The sequence below is a fragment of the Kryptolebias marmoratus genome, linkage group LG17, assembly GCF_001649575.2.
Source record: "Kryptolebias marmoratus isolate JLee-2015 linkage group LG17, ASM164957v2, whole genome shotgun sequence".
Classification (NCBI taxonomy): domain Eukaryota; kingdom Metazoa; phylum Chordata; class Actinopteri; order Cyprinodontiformes; family Rivulidae; genus Kryptolebias; species Kryptolebias marmoratus.
The window spans coordinates 18,136,746-18,154,431 of record NC_051446.1 but is presented as its reverse complement, the minus strand read 5'-3'; the positions used below and the strand labels follow the sequence as shown (position 1 = coordinate 18,154,431).

Genomic DNA, 17,686 nt, shown 5'->3' with positions numbered 1-17,686 from the left:
ACAGGAAGTCAGAAACGTTGCTCTCTTTGTAACTGGTCATCTTTCATTCACTCAGTGTGGTGGCAAAAGAAGTCAAAATGATCAAAGTTTTCTGATGTGCACCTGCACCGTCCTGCTGTGGCCTGATGAAAAGTAACCCAGAGTGGAGTTGACTAACGCCACTGAACCCCCACTGCCCCCAGGACCATAGATAACTAAATTGGCTCCAGTAGCTCTGGTTAAATGCGTGTTATTCCATTATATCACTCCTGTGTTTTTATTCTCTTCCCTGCTTTTACCCTTTATCTGTTCTTCTGTGATCCTCTTTGCTCTTTTATCTGTTCATCTGACTCAGGGGAAGGAATTGTCCCTTACCTTTCTCCTGCCTCCTCTAATCCACTGGCTGTTTGTTCACGAGGGTTTGTGTGCGACCGTGCACGTCAGCGAGTCGCATCTGCACAAAATTTAGGAGAACGTCTGTTTGTTTTGATCCACTTATGTTGCGGTTTCGTACCTTTCCCTCCAAGCTATGCAGGCTTAATTTTCTTGTGATAAGCAGGTTTATTCCTTTTTGTATGCAAATCGTCATACGAAACTGCTGTTAAATGAATCACAACTGTTTGTAATGGCAATCCAATTAATACCATAATGTTGTCTCATGGAGCATTTCAAAGAAGAAGCTTGGTGTGCTTATGACTTTTGGTGATTTGAAAGACTCAAAGATGAAAAAACTGGTTCGAATTAAAAACTGACCTTGCAAAAAATACATCTAAAAGAGCTTAAGATGGACAATAATGAACTGGATTTATGTTGTAGTAGGAATTTTCCCCTGAACTGATTGTTCCCATGTGGTGTGTTTCTAACATACGTAACTTTGCAGGAGGTTGCTGAGCTGCTGCAGGCACACAGCCTCACGACGCCCCCACACTCAATCTACATAAGGTTAAACTGACCAGTTATCCTGGAAATAAGTGGAAAAGATCAGAGAGTGGACTATAGGTTGTGTGTGGAAAAGTTATGACAAAAACAAACATCAGGGGGGGGCTGCGGTTGGAGGCAAACATAAAAGCAGCAGCAATAAAAGTGAGTAGAAAGAGGACAGAAAACATGTTAGGAAACGTGAAGAAAGAGCAAGTAAAAAAATCTGAATGCTTAAAATGTCAATGAGAGGACCATTTTCGCTAAACGTTTTATAGCTCATCAACATAAACAATTATATTTACAGGCAGGACAATTAACCAAAATCCTGACATGGATTTTTAAAAATTTTATTGTTTTTTTTTTTTACTCTTTTACAGGTTTATATGCCCAAACTTCTCTTTTTGATAAAGATGGCAACCTATTCTATATGTGCATGATATTTACAATTGTAAAAAAAGTGTAAATTTCATAGGGAAATATCATCGATTATAACTTCTTACACATTGATTACAATATATTTAACATGGAACATGATATACTGAAAGACTCAGTGGATGAAGCTGCGTCTTTGGTCATTTGGTTATTGTTAGTTTAAAAATTAAATATCTGATTTTTGCAGTAAATAAGACTTGACCTATTCTCTAAAGTAAATATTGAACTGACACTAGTGTGCTGACTGATGAGGAAATAGGTTTGTTAACTGAGACATTAATTCACACTTAGGAACATGTCTTATGAGGCCTTTAATGTAATGTCATGAAGGTCAAAAAGTAAAATACACCCAGTTTTTTTACCCATATTGTTGTTTCATGTGTCCTTTAATGAAAAATTTAGAATGAAACTTTCTAAACTGCTGTCAGAAGCTGTCAACTACCATGTGAGGTTGTTTACAGACAGAAAACAACTGAAAATACGTCACAGAGGAGCTGTTTTGGATCAAGATGGCCGACAATTTTGATGAGATTTGTTGAGCAAAGTGTGCAGATAAAAGGGCTTTATTTACAATGATTGTGTACCTGCGTTTCAGAATTTAATATCAATATATCTGAAAAACTACAGGAGTAATTGGTTTCAAACTGCACCACGTGATATAATTCAGGATATAAATATTTATGTTTGATTTTATAACTTGTAATGAGTACCTTTAAAATCATGTGTTATAACACATGTAACTATTATGTATAGGTTGATGAATTTGAAGGCCTTGATGGCTTTTGAAAAATATTAAATATTTACTGTATAGCTTGAAAATTTCAGGTAAAAAACAACTTTTTTGTATAAAGATGAGTTACTTTGTCTGTTGTGCTGCTGCTCACCATCTCTCATGTCCACATTTCCAAACAAACATCACTATCATGTAAAATGTCTCATAATAATCTGTTTGTCTGAGAGATATCCGTGTTTTTTGAGTGAAGGGCCTGAAAGGCCATAAGAGGAGTCCATTAATGGGTCTTGTGTTGGTGGAAGGCCCCTGATCTGATGGTATCAGTGCCTCAGGGCGAGTGAGCAGAGCAAGTGAGGAGAACAAATGGTATCAGGCAACATGGGCTGAAAAACAAGGATCACTATCTCAGTGAGAGTAGCCCAGAGCACATAAACACACAGATATATAAGTCAACTCATCGGGCAGCAGCGCACCTGAAGACCGAGCACCTGAAACACAAAGGTAGGACCACCTGAATGATGGAAGAAAAGGGAGAAAAGAACGGAGTGGCAGCCATGGCAGCCTGCTACCAAAAATTTGATCCTGTAGCGTATCTGCAGTACAACTACACTCCTCCACGGGCTGATTTTACAAGAAAAGACAGCATTGTTCCCTGGAAACTGGCCTGCCTGCACAGAGCTCTCAATGAAGGTAAGGAGAAAGGGGATGCAAACTGCTTCCTGGTGTATTTTACAAGCAAACAAAAACTGCTTTTTCTTTGATGAACTTCACAAAATCTGTCTTGCAGCTTCAACTTCTGTTTTGGGGGGTAATTCTTGGTAAAGTTACAAATGTATTACCTGATCAACACATGCTGAAAGTGCGGTTTTAGTACTGTAATGCTGTAATACCATATTTAAAATAAAGGAAAAGTATATAGAATGTTTAAGGTAATTATTTGAGATTTTGGACAAAGTCAAGATTTTAAAACCCATAATTAAATGACATGAAATGTGATGTCAAAATTAAAATTTTCTTGTATTGATTATTCAGATCCAGCAAAAACGTTTTACTGTCAGATGCAGCAACTTCAGAAAAGTTTCTGTCTGAAGTTACAGAAAAGATGTGCCTCTTAATTTAAACAAATTCTTAATAAAACTTGGGATAGTCTTTATGAGATTGCAATGAGTACCTTTAAAATTTTAGATGTGTCTTTTGTTTTTCTTTTCTTTTGTTCCTCCTCGGTCTCTCCCAGGTGATGTGAGCGGTGAGCTCCTGGTGGACATTGGTTCGGGCCCCACTTTGTACCAGCTGATGAGTGGCTGTGAGGTCTTCAACAAAGTGATCCTGACCGACTTCCTGGAGGTGAACCGGCAGGAGCTGAGGCGCTGGCTGCAGGATGAGGGAAAATGCAGTTTGGACTGGACACCGTACCTGGAGCACGTTTGCAAACTGGAGGGGCGACGGTAGGAAAAACAGAAAACAAAAAGATTCTTTTAAACTATTTTGGAAGACTTGATGTTCTTGATATATACTTGTATTTGTAATATACACTTTGTAATATAAAATAAAAGTTTAACAACCATCCAAAGATGCTAATAAAATGCTGGGAAACCACTGTAAGATGCTGTGCACACAGTAGTTATTTAAATCATAATTCCTTGATGTCATTTCCACTAGGCCCTCAGCTTGGCCAGAGAAAGCCGCCAAGCTTCGCCAGGTCATTGTAGACATCCTCCCCATTGACGTGCACTGCTCTCAGCCTTTGGCCCCTGACACCCTTCCTTCAGCAGGGGCCGACTGTCTGGTTTCCTGCTTCTGCCTGGAGAGCGTCAGCCCTGACCTACCTGCCTTCACCAGGGCCCTGGGCAACATACAGAAACTCCTGCGGCCTGGGGGCCACCTGCTGCTCATTGGAGCCCTGGGAGAGAGTTATTATTTCGGGGGGCCCGGGGTACGAATCCCTGTGGTCCCACTGAATGAAGCCCAGGTGTGTACGAGTCTGAAGGAAAGCGGTTACACCCTGATAAGGCTGGAGGTTTACACCCTGTCCCAGGACATGAGGGTTGGGGTTGATGACGTGACAGGAGTGTTTTTTGCAAAGGCAAAGAGGGATTAATTAGATGAATAGCAGAAATTATGAAAGAAGTTGTTACACAGTTAAAAAAAATAAAGATTAAGCAAGTTTAAATGCAAGATTTTGACACCAAGCACTATTTTTCTTTGCAAAAACAGTGTTTCTTTTCTTTCTTTTTTCAGGGTATTTTTGTCTTTTTCAATCCTGAGAAACAGGAAAATTCATTTTTATTGCCTTACTAGTGTTAAAACATGATTAAAGACTGCCTCCTCCAGTTCAAAACCAGCTACTACAGGGCTAAGATGGTAAATATTACAGTTTGTACTCATCTCATGGATCTCATATAAAACATTAACTTAATCAAGCCTTTCAGAAAGCTGTTAGTTATCTGTGATGTAAAGTTTATATATCTGTTCTGTCACTTGTGCTTCAACAAATAAAACCAAATAAAGTGTCTGTCCACATGGTTGTGTATTAATTATTGAACATTTTGCTGAATATATTTAGTTAAATATTGAAAGAGAAGGAGCCAAGTGGGGGTCTATAGAAAACAGCTTTATGTGCAATAAATAAATCTACATCATCATATTAAAGCAGTTTCACAACTCATTTTAATGATGATGTAATGTCTCACTCTCAGTATGTTTTGTGATTCTTTTGTTGTTTTGTAATCAGAGACAATGAACACTAGGTGTCACCATCAGGCTTCGAACGCCCCAGAAACTTACATAAAATAAGGTCAACTTACAGATGTGGTCACTCCTTTTGAGGAAGATATTTTATGTGTCATATTATTATGTTTATTGTTATTGTTGTAGATTTGTTTTATAAAGCTTTGTGTCACAGTTGCCAGTTTTTGACCAGGGCAGTCTTGTAAATACGATTTTTAATCTCAATGAGTTTTTTCTCCTGTTAAAATAAAGAATATAAAAACAGTAATAATAATAATAATGATATAAATATGTTCTGACCCCATGTGCTGATTATTCTGAACTGACAAAGAAACTAATTGTCTTTTGTTTTCTACAGCAGAAACACAATACAGCATTGCAATACATACATAGACATGTTGTACCATTTAAACAACATCAACACTTCTTTTCAGCCATTTTATTAAGAAAGAACACATCAGTTTCTGTATTTTTACAGAAATATGATTGAACTTTCACTCTCATCGTGCCACTGGTTTGGTCAGTCTTAGGTGTCTTTAAGCTACCTCAAATTATGTGTGCTGTTAAAAAAAAACAGCTGTTTATAATATTAACACTGAAAAATGGGCTTGCAGCAGAATGATTAGCTGGATTATCTTGATACAGTACAGATGCAATCATCTGTAATCCATACTCTTTTCCTCTCATTGACCTTGCATGGAAACATCAGAAAAGCTTGCAGCTTCCGCATTAAAGACGGACTTCACATGGTTTAGTTTATCATCGCCCACCGCTGAAGATGAGAGGCGATAATATTATCCCTGTCTGTGTGAGTGTGTTTGTTTGTTTGTAGCTTTAGAAAAATATCTCCTAAACCTCTGAACGGATTTTAATAAAACTAGAAAGATCTATTGTGATCTATTCCGAAGATATCTCACAATGTTTCACGAGATAACATCATTTACAAGGTTTGACCAAAATATATAATCACTCTGCTTTAACTCTGTCCCTTCTCACCATAAGGTAATGTTTAGTTTAAAACTCTGGCATGAAAGGCAATATGCATTTCTTTAATGAATGATAAACCTTAAATAATTTATTATTATTGACATTATTAATAAAGTGTATCTGTTTTCTACATCCGGTCCCTATTTAGAACCTCTTGCCAAAAAAAGGATTAAATCCAAATCAGAAACTCAAAAAAAGGATTAAATCCTATTGTACAGGATGCATAGCGTGATAAGCTCTTTTCCATTTTACATGCTGTGATTATCATGAATTTCAAACAAACTCATCAAACATAAACTAGCTTTGAAATCCTAATGAATTCAGCTGGAGTTTAAAATGAAACCATTCCCATTTAAACAACTGTTTTATGACATTTTGTTTTTCGACAGTAGATTTGGAATTATTCGGGCCTAGTGGCACTCGGGCACTCTGGCATTTTTGTATTGTTTCTATTGATTGTTTTTACCTTTTGCATTGTGAAGCACTTTGTGCACCGTTTGGCTGTTGTAAAGTGCTCTATAAATAGATGTTGATTGATTGGAAGATATTTCCAGGCTTCTCCTGGCTGCCTGAGACGTGATTTCCTTCACGAGTCTCAGGTTAAACTTTTGCCCACACCGACTCATTTATATTCTTCCCCAACGATTATTTGTTTTCTTCTCGCTCTTTTCCACATTCAGCCCTTACTGTCGCATGCAGACGCACACCTGCAGATCTATAGGAACTCATTAAGTACACCCGTGCACACATATACAAATGGTTCCTGCATGAGTGGTGCAGGTCACTTCACTGCTAAACTCTCTCAGTTTATTTCTCCCTTTATTTTTGTATGTCTTTGTCTTCTTCCTCTCTTCCTGTAGCCTCCTGGTCGTCATGGTGATGAGTGATCGCAGACCTCGCAGATGAACTGTCCGGCTGATCCCACGGATCCCTGAGTGGTTTACTCCCTTCTCTTGAATCTGGCACACAGTGAATGTAAGAATTGTGAGAATGATTGGAGAAACTGTCAGGATTAGAGAGAAATCCTAAATAATGGGAGAGATCGTGTTAAACCACCCACCACATGTGGCTGAGGCTGTCTGCTGCTTCTCGTCATCATCATCATCACCACGTTGCTCCTCTTCCTCTCCAGAAGAGGGCTCCTCTCTGTCAGCTGACTTCAAGTCTAAGGAGGAGAAGTGAGCCTGGGCCATCATCTGCACGGCTGGAAACAAATCAGTACAGCAGATTTTACACAGAAAGATGGTTTTACTTCTCCTACAAACAATAAACACATTAAGTACAATTAAAGATTTTACAAACTCTTTTTTTCCTTCATTTGTTGTATAAATTGACAGAATTTTAACTCTTGACAGTAATGGACAACATATCAGTGTGCAACTGGTGGCACATTTTACAATGAAATCATAAATTTATGAGTTTTTACACAATCCAGTTTTCCAAACAAATATAATCATACTTTAATTTTGTCTCATATTGATCTAATAATAACAACTGGGCAAAATAAAAATAAATCAGTTTTCAAAAACTGAGCTTGTCTCCACACTGATGCAGAAATGTAGACATTAATGTCTCAAAATGTCTTTGTTTGAGGTGTGCTGTTGATGGTTACATGTAATAAATTACATCATTTATAAAAGCCACAGCATTAAATCCACCTGTGTGACTCTGTGTAGATCCCAGTCGTGACCTGTTATTATTAACTTCACATTCAAGGAGGGACTTGACTGACTTTCTTTAAAACTCAGTCACATTCAGGTCTTATATTTTAGTGGTTTTGTAAAGTCCATTCTGTTTCCCCTTCTGTCCTTAGTAAACAACACAATAACCACAAAGACTCTGGCTGTTGACGTGACAAAAGATAAAACGTGATTTATCAGACCCAGATTCCACTGCGGGACCAATGTAGAAATACTGTAGCTTGTGTTAACATTTGTGCTATCTGTGTCAGTAATGTGTGTGTCTGTGTGTGTCCCATGTTGCAGCTGCAACCCTGTAATCCAGGATGATCCAGGACAAACTCACAGCTGTCTCTACTCCTAATCTCGCATTCACACGCTCGTAAACACGAATCTCGCTGCGTTTTGAATATGGAAGTATTCCAGACAGACAGAAACCACATGGCTGTTTCTATCCATACGGTTGATGTCAGAATCTGCCCTCATTTGCTTTCTGTGTTATATACATTAAAATTAAGACAATTTCAGAAGAAGAAGTGTATTTACCTTTAAGCGAGGGTGGCTGGTAAGTTGACATGTGAACCAGTTTGGCTTTTAAAGCTCCGTTTTCTCCCAGAACCCACTGTGGACATAAAACATGTAAATGACAGCTAACAGATTTTAGCTCATCAAACTGCACAAGACAAACTGTAGCCTTAAACTAAATGAAATAATATTCTAACTTATTAAAACGATGATACACAAACCCCAATAGAAGTACTTTGAAACTTTGTTTGCAAGAACTAAGGCAAGCAAATGTAAACATACAAAACTATTTTATTCAACTTTATGTTATTTATTTATTATATTCCAAACTCGCTGCACAAATAAAAAAAAATAATAATCTACAGGCTTACTTATTTCCCTTTTGTTCAGTCTGCAAGAAGACTTCAAGTAAACTCATTAACAGTGTAAATCATTTTTAACTTTCTTCCAAGAAAACATTTTTTTAATTGCTGTGCCTAAATAACCGTCTGCTGAAGTAAATTCCAAGCATTTTAGGCCTAGCTTATTATTGACAAGCTTCATTTATTGTGTGCGCTTTTAGAGCTTGCAAGTAAAAAGTTAATGTTTGAAAAGAAATGCCTTTTATTTACAGTCTGTAATCATGAAAATTTAGATTTGCATTAGATATACTGCAGGGTAATAAAAACTACTGACCAATTAAAACAGTAACTCTGCTTCATGTAAATCCCCTGAAGCTAATTAAATAACTCAATAAGAGATTATTCAGACTGGTTTAAGAGTATTTCTGTGGAGTAGTCATCAGCAGTCAGTGTCTTATCTGTAATAGACAGAATTCAAGATCAATCTCAGTTTGGAGAATCAAGGAGAAATTCTTAGAAAGGTGTCTAGCTAACATCTGGGCCACCAGATGTTAGCTAAAGCAACCTCAAAAATGTCATATCAGCTCACAAATTCTCTACAGAAAAAAATAACTGCAGTATCCTTTTAAGGTCTGACTTTTAGTTCTTTGATGGTACACTCCAGCTGACCGACCTGATGTGGGCCGCTGTCCTCCTCTGGTGATGGTGGGTCTGACAGTCTGAAAAGGGTGGCAGGTGTCGGCCTTCGGCGTCGAATCTTAGCAAAGACAGAAAAAGAAGGAGGTTTTAGTGGTTAATTTAGGGATTAAACCAGGCTGTGCGTGAAATACCTTTCCATTTTATACAGTCTAATACTGAGAAAAGAACTGATTGGTTTTTAAACACCATGTCGAGCTGTTCAGCCACCAACAGTTTTTCATTTAACACTGTGGCCTCTGATGTCATTTCTGCTGAGGATTTGTTATACGACAAGAATATCTATCATCAGCAAAAGATTATTGTCTGATTATTACTGAATAAGGATTACATTTGTCCATAAATGGTATTTACATGATCAGAGAGACAAGCTGTGGAGCTCTTCTCTGCAGCCATGGTATGAAGTAAAAACACACTGACATTTTTAGTATGTTTAGTAGGCCAAAAAGTTAGACAAATACAACTTTAGATGAACAATATGTACATTGTATCTTACACTCTGATAAAGTATTACTTTTTAAAGATTATAGCTGTAGATTAAACGTTCTTGCACTTTACATGTTTTCTTTTATACAAAATTAGTTACTTTTTCTTGTCAAACTTAAAAAAAAAACTCCAACAAACTTTAAAAAAAAAACTTCAAACCTAACATTGTTGTTCTCATAGCAGAGGAAACATGTTTTACTTAGAAAACACGTAAAGTAGCATCACTGAGACCAAACAGGAACTAAACTTCTCCCAGTCATTATCATAAAAATACAACTGAACTTATATAATACTAGAGGATATATATATGGTTTTGTTTGTTTGTTTATTAATTAATGGGTTCCTTTTTCATTTCTCATCATGAATGGGGGGAGCTGCAGCACCCTCAGCACCACCAACCTTTATTCTAAATGAACTGTATTCATTTGGATTGTTTAGTCATAAGGGCATCATTGACAACTATCCATTATTGTTTGTACCCACTTCTTCTGGTTCAGGGTTTTCTCTGTGTGTGTATGTGCGTGTGTGTTCATTAATAAAGATGCAAAGTACAACCTGAATGGATCACCACTCCATCACATGCCGACACAGTAAAATATAACCCAAACTGTGCTCACTGTTTTCAAAACTGTGTTGTAAGTAGAGACGCAATAAGTCACAATGTAAATGTAAATAAGGTATTTTTGTGTTATTGTTGAAAAAAAAATGCAATTTATTCATTAGCCTTTTTTATGTATATTTTAAGACATTTTTTTTAAATACATGACAAGCTGGAAAACCAACAACCAACCAATCAGAGCACAGCCATAAGATGTGTGGGCGGCTCATAACGCCTCAGCCTCCCTTTGTTTGCTGGATTTATACATATTCATCATCACTGGGATCAAATATAATGCCACTATTGGGGTACAAATGTTTCTATGAATTACAAGGCATAAATAAAAGTGGGTAAAAAAAAGTGTTACATAAAACATTTAAAATGACATTTTCACCATGCTGCAGAAAGACATACACCTCCAGTGAAAAGCAAACCGATCGAGCATTTGTTTGAGAGGCTTTTGAGTCATAGCATTTTGCTAAAAGTGTAGCCAAAAGGTCAAGCACCTACAGGGAGCATGCAGTTTTCATCATGTTGTGCAAATATATGTATTCTTAATTCCACCTGTCCAAAATTAAGATGAATGACTATTAGCCTAGTCTTCTGAATATCTGAATATAAGCCATTTTGTTGGCTGTTTTACTAACAAATTGACTCCATCCTTGGCCAAGACAGAACCGTTAATGAGATGAAAGAAATACTTGTTGTGGCCTATAATAATGTGTTTTTGTTTTTTAAATTTTATTTTTCAATCAAATACATCTTACTGGAGCTGGGAAATGTAATAAACTGTGTGTGCAAAATGGAAAAATAGACCTAATATTTTTGCATTGTTAGAATAGGCATGCATCATACTCTGATATGAACTTTGCAGTTAAGAACATGTGGAAAATCAAACAAAATAATATATTCTGTGACACATTTAAATAACCCAAACTCAGCAGCATTCTGTTGTCGGTGAGAGTGAGGACATTTGTACTAAAAAACAGAAAATATTTGGGGTGTTTATACTATATTATCTCTGCTTTACTTTAGTCCGAATGCCCTTTTTATGAATTACCAAGTCAAATAGAAGTTTTATCAAGAAACCTTCCACAACCAGCACCAGAGGGAACAATTTAAGAAACAAGAATTAAAATTCATATTGTACTTATTAAATGATATGACCTTCATGGCTGTTTAACTTTTGATGTCATGGTTTATTATTTACAGACTTTATGAAGAACAACGGGGGTCAGAACTGTTACCAAAAGAGTTTTTTTTTTTTTTTTTTTTTTTAGAGAAGTTTTCAATCCACTTAGCTAGGATCAGAAGTAAGGGCACAAATCCCTTGTTGTGTTTATATGATGCTTTCAATTTATACAGCAACAAAGCCTTTGTAAAGCTCAGTTTAACTGCAACATGCTCCAGAAAAAATATTAAAAAATACTATTCACCTCTGACCCATGCGGTGTGCCCAGACACGGTGTGCCCATACAGGTCATTTCCTGAATCTCTCTCTCTCTCTTACTACTGCTCTGTCTGGTTTGGGTTGGTTATCTCATTGGGAGAAATGACAACAGACTCTGACCAAATCTTCTGCTCCATAGGGTCTGTGAAAAAATACTGGACAAATGTGTTGCATGTACTGCACATCTTCAAAATATTTTGACACAGACACTGCATAATTTTTTTTTCTGAACTGACACCTGACTGGCTCTCAGCTGTTTGCACATGTTGAAAAATCTAAAAACATATAAAGCAAATACATTTAAAAAAATCCAGATGTTAAATCCATAATTTGGATATTCACTCAGCTTTACAAAGCACAACCTGATCTACTCTTATCCTTCCACAGCATCTCTCTGAACACTCAAACGGGGCTGATTTTGGATTTAGAAAACTATCGTGCTATTAGCACAATACATAAAACATCATGCTGAGTGTGTAGATCAATTCTGAACAAACTTGGAAAGAACTGTTAAAAGAATACACAACATCATCATTAACACCTGAAAATAAATCTTTTGGTTGAAGCTATCCAACTAGAGTTACAATGTTTTCTACATCGGTTACCAACATCTTTCACTTTCATCTTATCTGGTTCTTGAAGACTGATAACCAGACCGATGTTTTTCTATCTTTCTGCTGTGTAAAATAAAATAAAGAGAAACATATAGTGCTCTTGGATTTCAGAGCTCTTAGATGTCCTTTGTTTAAATTTTACTCTTGGCTTTCACTGTCCTTGTCCTTGATTCTAGCCTCCGTCATCCACAGCTAATCTCTTTTTCAATCTGTTGCCTCCTTGGGTAATTCCCGCCTCTGATTTTCATTTCATGTAACGCTAAACGTATATTCGCTGGTGGTATGGTGGGAGTAAATGTGAGAGATCTTGTCATGCAGGATGCCTAAATTACGGATTATAAAACTCATTTGGGGCTGTCTGTTTTCTGGATAGTTTTGCTGGATTTCTAGATGCCAAACAAAGCAGAAATTCTTTAAACTGCCTGCTGATTTCCTTGGTTTTAGAAACAAGAGATAATTACTCTGGGGTGAATAACAATCAGACTCATTAATATGCCAATAATTCTTTTATTTTGGTTTTCTTTTTTAACTAAAGTCCTATCTCCTCTCATCTCATTTTAATGGTTTACACAGAAGAATTACTTATATTTTGGTATCTAAACATAATTTCCATGATCCATCAATCTAATCATCCTATTTGTCATAAACTTACTCAAATTATCCATCCCTAACTCATGTGGTGATTTGTTTATATGGAAATATGTAAAGGTCTTTCATGTAAAAAGTGGCTTCAACTAGCTTCAGGACCCCAAATTAAGGCTAACATTTTAGCTAACCTAGCTTCCAATATTATCTTTATTTATGTTCATGTTTATCATTGTTTATTTGTTACACAAATGTTACTTTTTTAATGCACATGAACACAACTGTAAGGCTTGCTTGCTGTTTTTAGTCATCTTTAGCCAAAGACTTGTTGCAGGGGAGTGCTGCAGAAGTTTTGTTGGTTTCTGAATTTCAGTATATGTGGGATTGTGAGGCAAGAGACAGGTTTATAACAGATAACACAACAAGGTTTAGCAGGGTGAAAAACAAGGAGAAGTGAGTTAGTGAACCATGAAATAATGGCAACCCTGGAGAATATTTAATGAAATGCAGGTGATCACATTCAGGTCCCCCGACTCAGGCAGTGAACCAAATCCATTAGAAAAACATGCAAACTGAGAAAGACATCAAAAGGGAAAATAACTTTGACGATGAGGCCATAAACTGACAGAACAGCTTCGGCTCAACTCGTGATTCCCTCAGTGAGCATGTGTGGAAATGTATGTGGAAGGAGTAACTAATCCTTATCAAGGAGGTGATCTATACCTTAGCTGAGTTAGAAATTAACAAGTTTCCACAAGAATGTCATTAAAACAAGCGATCAGTCAGAGATAGTTTTGGGTTTTTTTTCCAAACGCTGTTTCATAAACAGGAGCAGTTTAGAAAACCAACTAAAGAAATGCTTCTGAACTCGAAGGGCTACAGAAAGTAGTCCAAAACCCTGGAGAGAAGAGAGCTGTAAACAGCAGATGTGCGAAAAAAATATCTGAGAGGCTGGTAATGATTGATTTATTAGATTATTTTTACATTCCAGGACAGCACAAACTTTCCAAACACATGCCTCTTGAATGTTTCCTGACGTCGAGGAGAAACAAAGATTTTTGACCTGGCACTTGTCTGGATTTCCCTTCGTGGAGCAGGACGGGATTAAGAGAGGAGGAAATGGATAAACCTTAAGCATTACTGCAGCTGCGTCGTGTCCAAACATGAGCTCATTGTGACTTCAGTGACCTTTTTGTTTCCAGGGCCCTCGTTCCCACCAAATTAACACACATCTGCACGGACGTTTCTACTCACGCTACGCCGTTGCACAAGTTTAGTTTGGGCATATTTCACCTGCACTTGCTTTGGGATGATTCACCCCGAGGTTGTGTTTCACATAACACACACCACCTCCTCCTTCTGTGTGGGTAATAATGTGACCTTTCTTTTCGTTTCATATACGCATGTGGTTCGGGCTTGTTTTTATTGTTCGGGTATATCTCATTTCCAGCACTACAGATGGCACTTTATCCCTCACTTCCTCGTCCTCCTCCGTCCCTTTGAAGGGCAGAGATTCCTCATTACTTTTAAAGGCTCCAAAAACTAAAGCAGAGCAGCTCAGCTTAATCCCAGTGCTGCTCTGCTCAGCTGCCCACAGAGTAATGGGCAACAGCAACAAAAATACAGACTTCTGTGAGGTCTGCTTGATGGTTATGTAACTGTATTTTAACCTCATTGGCAAGGAGTCATGATTTAGACGCACTTTTTTGGCCAAAGTATGGAGCTTTTGTCTCTATTTCTGGCAATCAATGATCAAAGTAAAGTAAAGAACTAGATGTGTGCAGATTAGTTCATGTGAACAGGTTTCATGACCCAGTTTTGACCTCCCAGTTCCACACTACAGCTGTAATCAACGGCAAGTATGGCAAGCAAGTATATCACATAATGGTTGGCCAAACTCTTCAAAGCAGATTTCACACATCCAGAATGTCATTCATCCTATCAACATTTCAGATTAATCAATCATTATTCCAATAATAGAAACATTATTTTCGGATTCATGAACACTGAATATACTGTAGAAATCATAACAACAGATACATATTATTTAGAGCTACAACACCACTGTTAATTGTCATAAGATTGGGGTTTAAACATCCAAAATGGAAAAACTACTTTGATATTATTGAAATAATTTTCAATATTTAAAAAAAAAATCATTTTAATTACCTAAATTGTCATTATGGATATCCAGTATTTGAATCATGACTAGTTAAAAACATAATTTCAATCATCAGTTTTGGAGAATAAAAACTCAAAACAATGGTAGGCATAATATATATACATATATCTAATATTTTTATACATCTCTGAATTTGATAAGATATCTTTTATCATGTGACAAATTGTAAAATGAAAGTTATGGCTGCTGAGAACTACATCATAAATATATGAAGTGTGGGTTTCTAACTGTAAGACTGTAAGACCTTAAATATCTACAGCGTTCATTACAGACATGAATGTGAAACATGATGGTATTTATCTGAGGATGGATGACACCGGAGATTTCTGAAATGTTAATTGTGAAAGAAAGGACTACTTTTGGAAATGTTCTTTCTGACTATAAGAAATTAATCATAGGTATGTGTAACACATATTGAGTCTAGACATTAAATGGGAAAATGGACACTTAATATTTTTTCTAAAGTTTTTAAAATATACATTTTATCATATAAGTGGTATTTTATATATAGCTTTAATTTTAGATGAGACATGGTGAGACAGTCGTTTAGCTCGTAAGGAGTGTTAATAATAGCTAGAAAAGTAATCAGAGGCAGGTGAGTTGTTTGATTATATGTCCCACCGGCCTGCCATACAAGCGGCGCCTCTCACCAGCTCCACCTGCCGCGGGTCCAGCTGCAGAGGCACGGAGGACGGGACGGAGAACTGGATCTTCCTCCTCGCCTCCCCGTCCGCCTCTCGCTCCATCATGTCCGGGTCCGCGGGCAGCGGCGGGTCCATCGGATCTCACCACCAGAGCCAGGCGCGCGAGTCTTCCAGCCTTCAGGTCCAGGTGGAGTCAGCTGCAACTGTCTGCAACTTCCTCTGAGTCCAGACTGACTGCTGCAAACATCGAACCAAGCATTAGTCGGTGATCAGCGCATCTCTGCTTCCTCCTCCTCCGATCACTGCCCGCATGTCTCCCCCCTCCCGTTGTGTTTACTGACCTGTTCCACGAGATGAGAAGGTGGGGAGTTTATGATGCATTCACTTACCGTCGGAAACCACAGTTTGAACGCCATTCTGGTGGGAAAATCTCTTGCAATGAGCCGAAAGTAAGAACTGCGGGTGATACCAGGCAAGATAATTCTAAATTTGCAGCTAAACAAAGCATTTAAAAAGGCAGTGCGGACTCAGACTCAAAGCATCTGGTTTCATTAAATTTTAATCTTTATCACTTTATCATTTTATCCTGAATAAAGACAAATTTAAAAGATTAACTTTGTTTCTTTTGCTTTTATTTGCTTTTATAGGAAAGCAGAAAAGGCAAAGGAATAAAACACTGTGTATTTAAGTATTTTAAGTTTTAAATTCTTAAGCTTTTATATTCTTGGATCTTTCATAGATTTATTTTTTTTTAATTATTAATATTTTGCTATTTAATGTTTCCAATTCTCTGGATTTTAAAGAGAAACTCATCCCTGGTACATTTACCAGCAAGATGACTGTTCTTTTCATTTGTTTTGTTTGTTTTCATAGATTGGAAAATAAACTTTTCTATTAAAGGTACTCATTGCAAAGTCTTGAAGACCGGATGAAAAGAATTCGTAAAGAAACAAAATCCACACCAATTTCTTCTCATACTGATGGTTAATGTGTCCTTATATAAAAGTGTGTACACACAGTTTGAGTCTGGATGCCAGCTACCACGTGTGTTTGTTTACCAAGGGAAACAGCAGAAGTGGGAAACTACTGAAGTAAATTCTTGAATTATAGCATTTGATATAGTTCAGGATAACCTTTTTAATGTTTGATTTTTTTACTTTGCAATTAGTAAAGATGAAACCTGGATGGATGGATGGATGGATGGATGGATGGATGGATGGATGGATGGATGGATGGATGGATGGATGGATGAAGCCCCTTCAACAATAACATTTTACAAAAATCAATATAATTATTTTTCCTGATACTACAGTTTCCTCTTATTGGTTTCATTGGAGGAAAACTCTCTTATTAGCAGTTAAAACTTTCAAATGTTTGAGGAAAATATCTGAAATACAGATAAATGATTACTATGTTAGATTATTTTTCTTAAATATCTGTCTTTTTATTATTTTCTCTCTGTCATGTCATGATCCCAGAGAAACTGTATGTCCTTGTATATGAGTGCAAACATACCAGCTGCACCTTCTGCCAATACTACAGTAATTTGTAATTTACTCCTGAAACTTTAGTAATTATCATGTAAAGATGTGAAATATCAAACATCAGAAGAACTAATCCAGTACACTCATTACTTAAATACATATGATTTATCCATGTAACATATAAATGAACTATCCTGTAACCAGAGGATCCAGTTAAAACAAGTTCACAGCTCCACTTTTTAAAAGGATTTGCAATAAAAAAAATTCTGGATCTCAGCCAGCTTTGGGTAAAATTGCTCCTGGCAGCAAACTCAGGTCTTTTGGAAAAGGTAATAAGGTGAACGATGAAGCTTTCACCTTGTGCATTTACAAGAAATCATCCAGCAGCTGTAGTTTACATGTGTTATTGTCTATAAGCACTTTACTGTAAACTGAAGGAGAACTGAAGCTAGACAAGATGGATGTATGAACAAATTTATTGCACAAGAAGAAAAAGATTGTGCTTTGTTCAGGAGGGTCAACTGCATTGTTTCTGCTCAGATAGTAGATTATCTCAATTATATGTTTCATTCAAAATGTAATGAAATGGTGTTCCTAGCCGTTCGGACACCTAATAGGAGGCA

General features: G+C 36.9%; 2 protein-coding genes across 2 annotated transcripts; one reads left to right on the top strand and one right to left on the bottom strand.

The window, feature by feature from the left end:
* The first annotated feature begins 2,512 nt into the window (after positions 1–2,512).
* On the top strand, positions 2,513–4,575 carry LOC108247644 (phenylethanolamine N-methyltransferase). The gene is made up of 3 exons (XM_017435945.2): positions 2,513–2,755; positions 3,300–3,510; positions 3,725–4,575. Exons 1-3 carry the CDS (start codon positions 2,581–2,583, stop codon positions 4,161–4,163), a joined length of 825 nt encoding a protein of 274 aa, XP_017291434.1. The 5' UTR covers positions 2,513–2,580; the 3' UTR covers positions 4,164–4,575.
* Positions 4,576–5,216: 641 nt separating this feature from the next.
* On the bottom strand, positions 5,217–16,100 carry LOC108247602 (protein phosphatase 1 regulatory subunit 1B). The gene is made up of 5 exons (XM_017435876.3): positions 15,586–16,100; positions 8,998–9,081; positions 8,005–8,080; positions 6,840–6,983; positions 5,217–6,738 (listed from the first exon to the last, which is right to left on the bottom strand). Exons 1-5 carry the CDS (start codon positions 15,712–15,714, stop codon positions 6,599–6,601), a joined length of 573 nt encoding a protein of 190 aa, XP_017291365.1. The 5' UTR covers positions 15,715–16,100; the 3' UTR covers positions 5,217–6,598.
* Between the last annotated feature and the right edge of the window lie 1,586 nt (positions 16,101–17,686).

Coding starts and splice junctions, on each gene's coding strand:
- LOC108247644 (XM_017435945.2), top strand. CDS start 2,581: ATGATGGAAGAAAAGGGAGAAAAGAACGGAGTGGCAGCCATGGCAGCC. Junction 2,756..3,299: donor GCACAGAGCTCTCAATGAAG/GTAAGGAGAAAG, acceptor GGTCTCTCCCAG/GTGATGTGAGCGGTGAGCTC. Junction 3,511..3,724: donor TGCAAACTGGAGGGGCGACG/GTAGGAAAAACA, acceptor CATTTCCACTAG/GCCCTCAGCTTGGCCAGAGA.
- LOC108247602 (XM_017435876.3), bottom strand. CDS start 15,714: ATGGACCCGCCGCTGCCCGCGGACCCGGACATGATGGAGCGAGAGGCG. Junction 6,984..8,004: donor CCAGCCACCCTCGCTTAAAG/GTAAATACACTT, acceptor ATTTGTTTCCAG/CCGTGCAGATGATGGCCCAG. Junction 6,739..6,839: donor GACAGCCTCAGCCACATGTG/GTGGGTGGTTTA, acceptor ACTGTGTGCCAG/ATTCAAGAGAAGGGAGTAAA.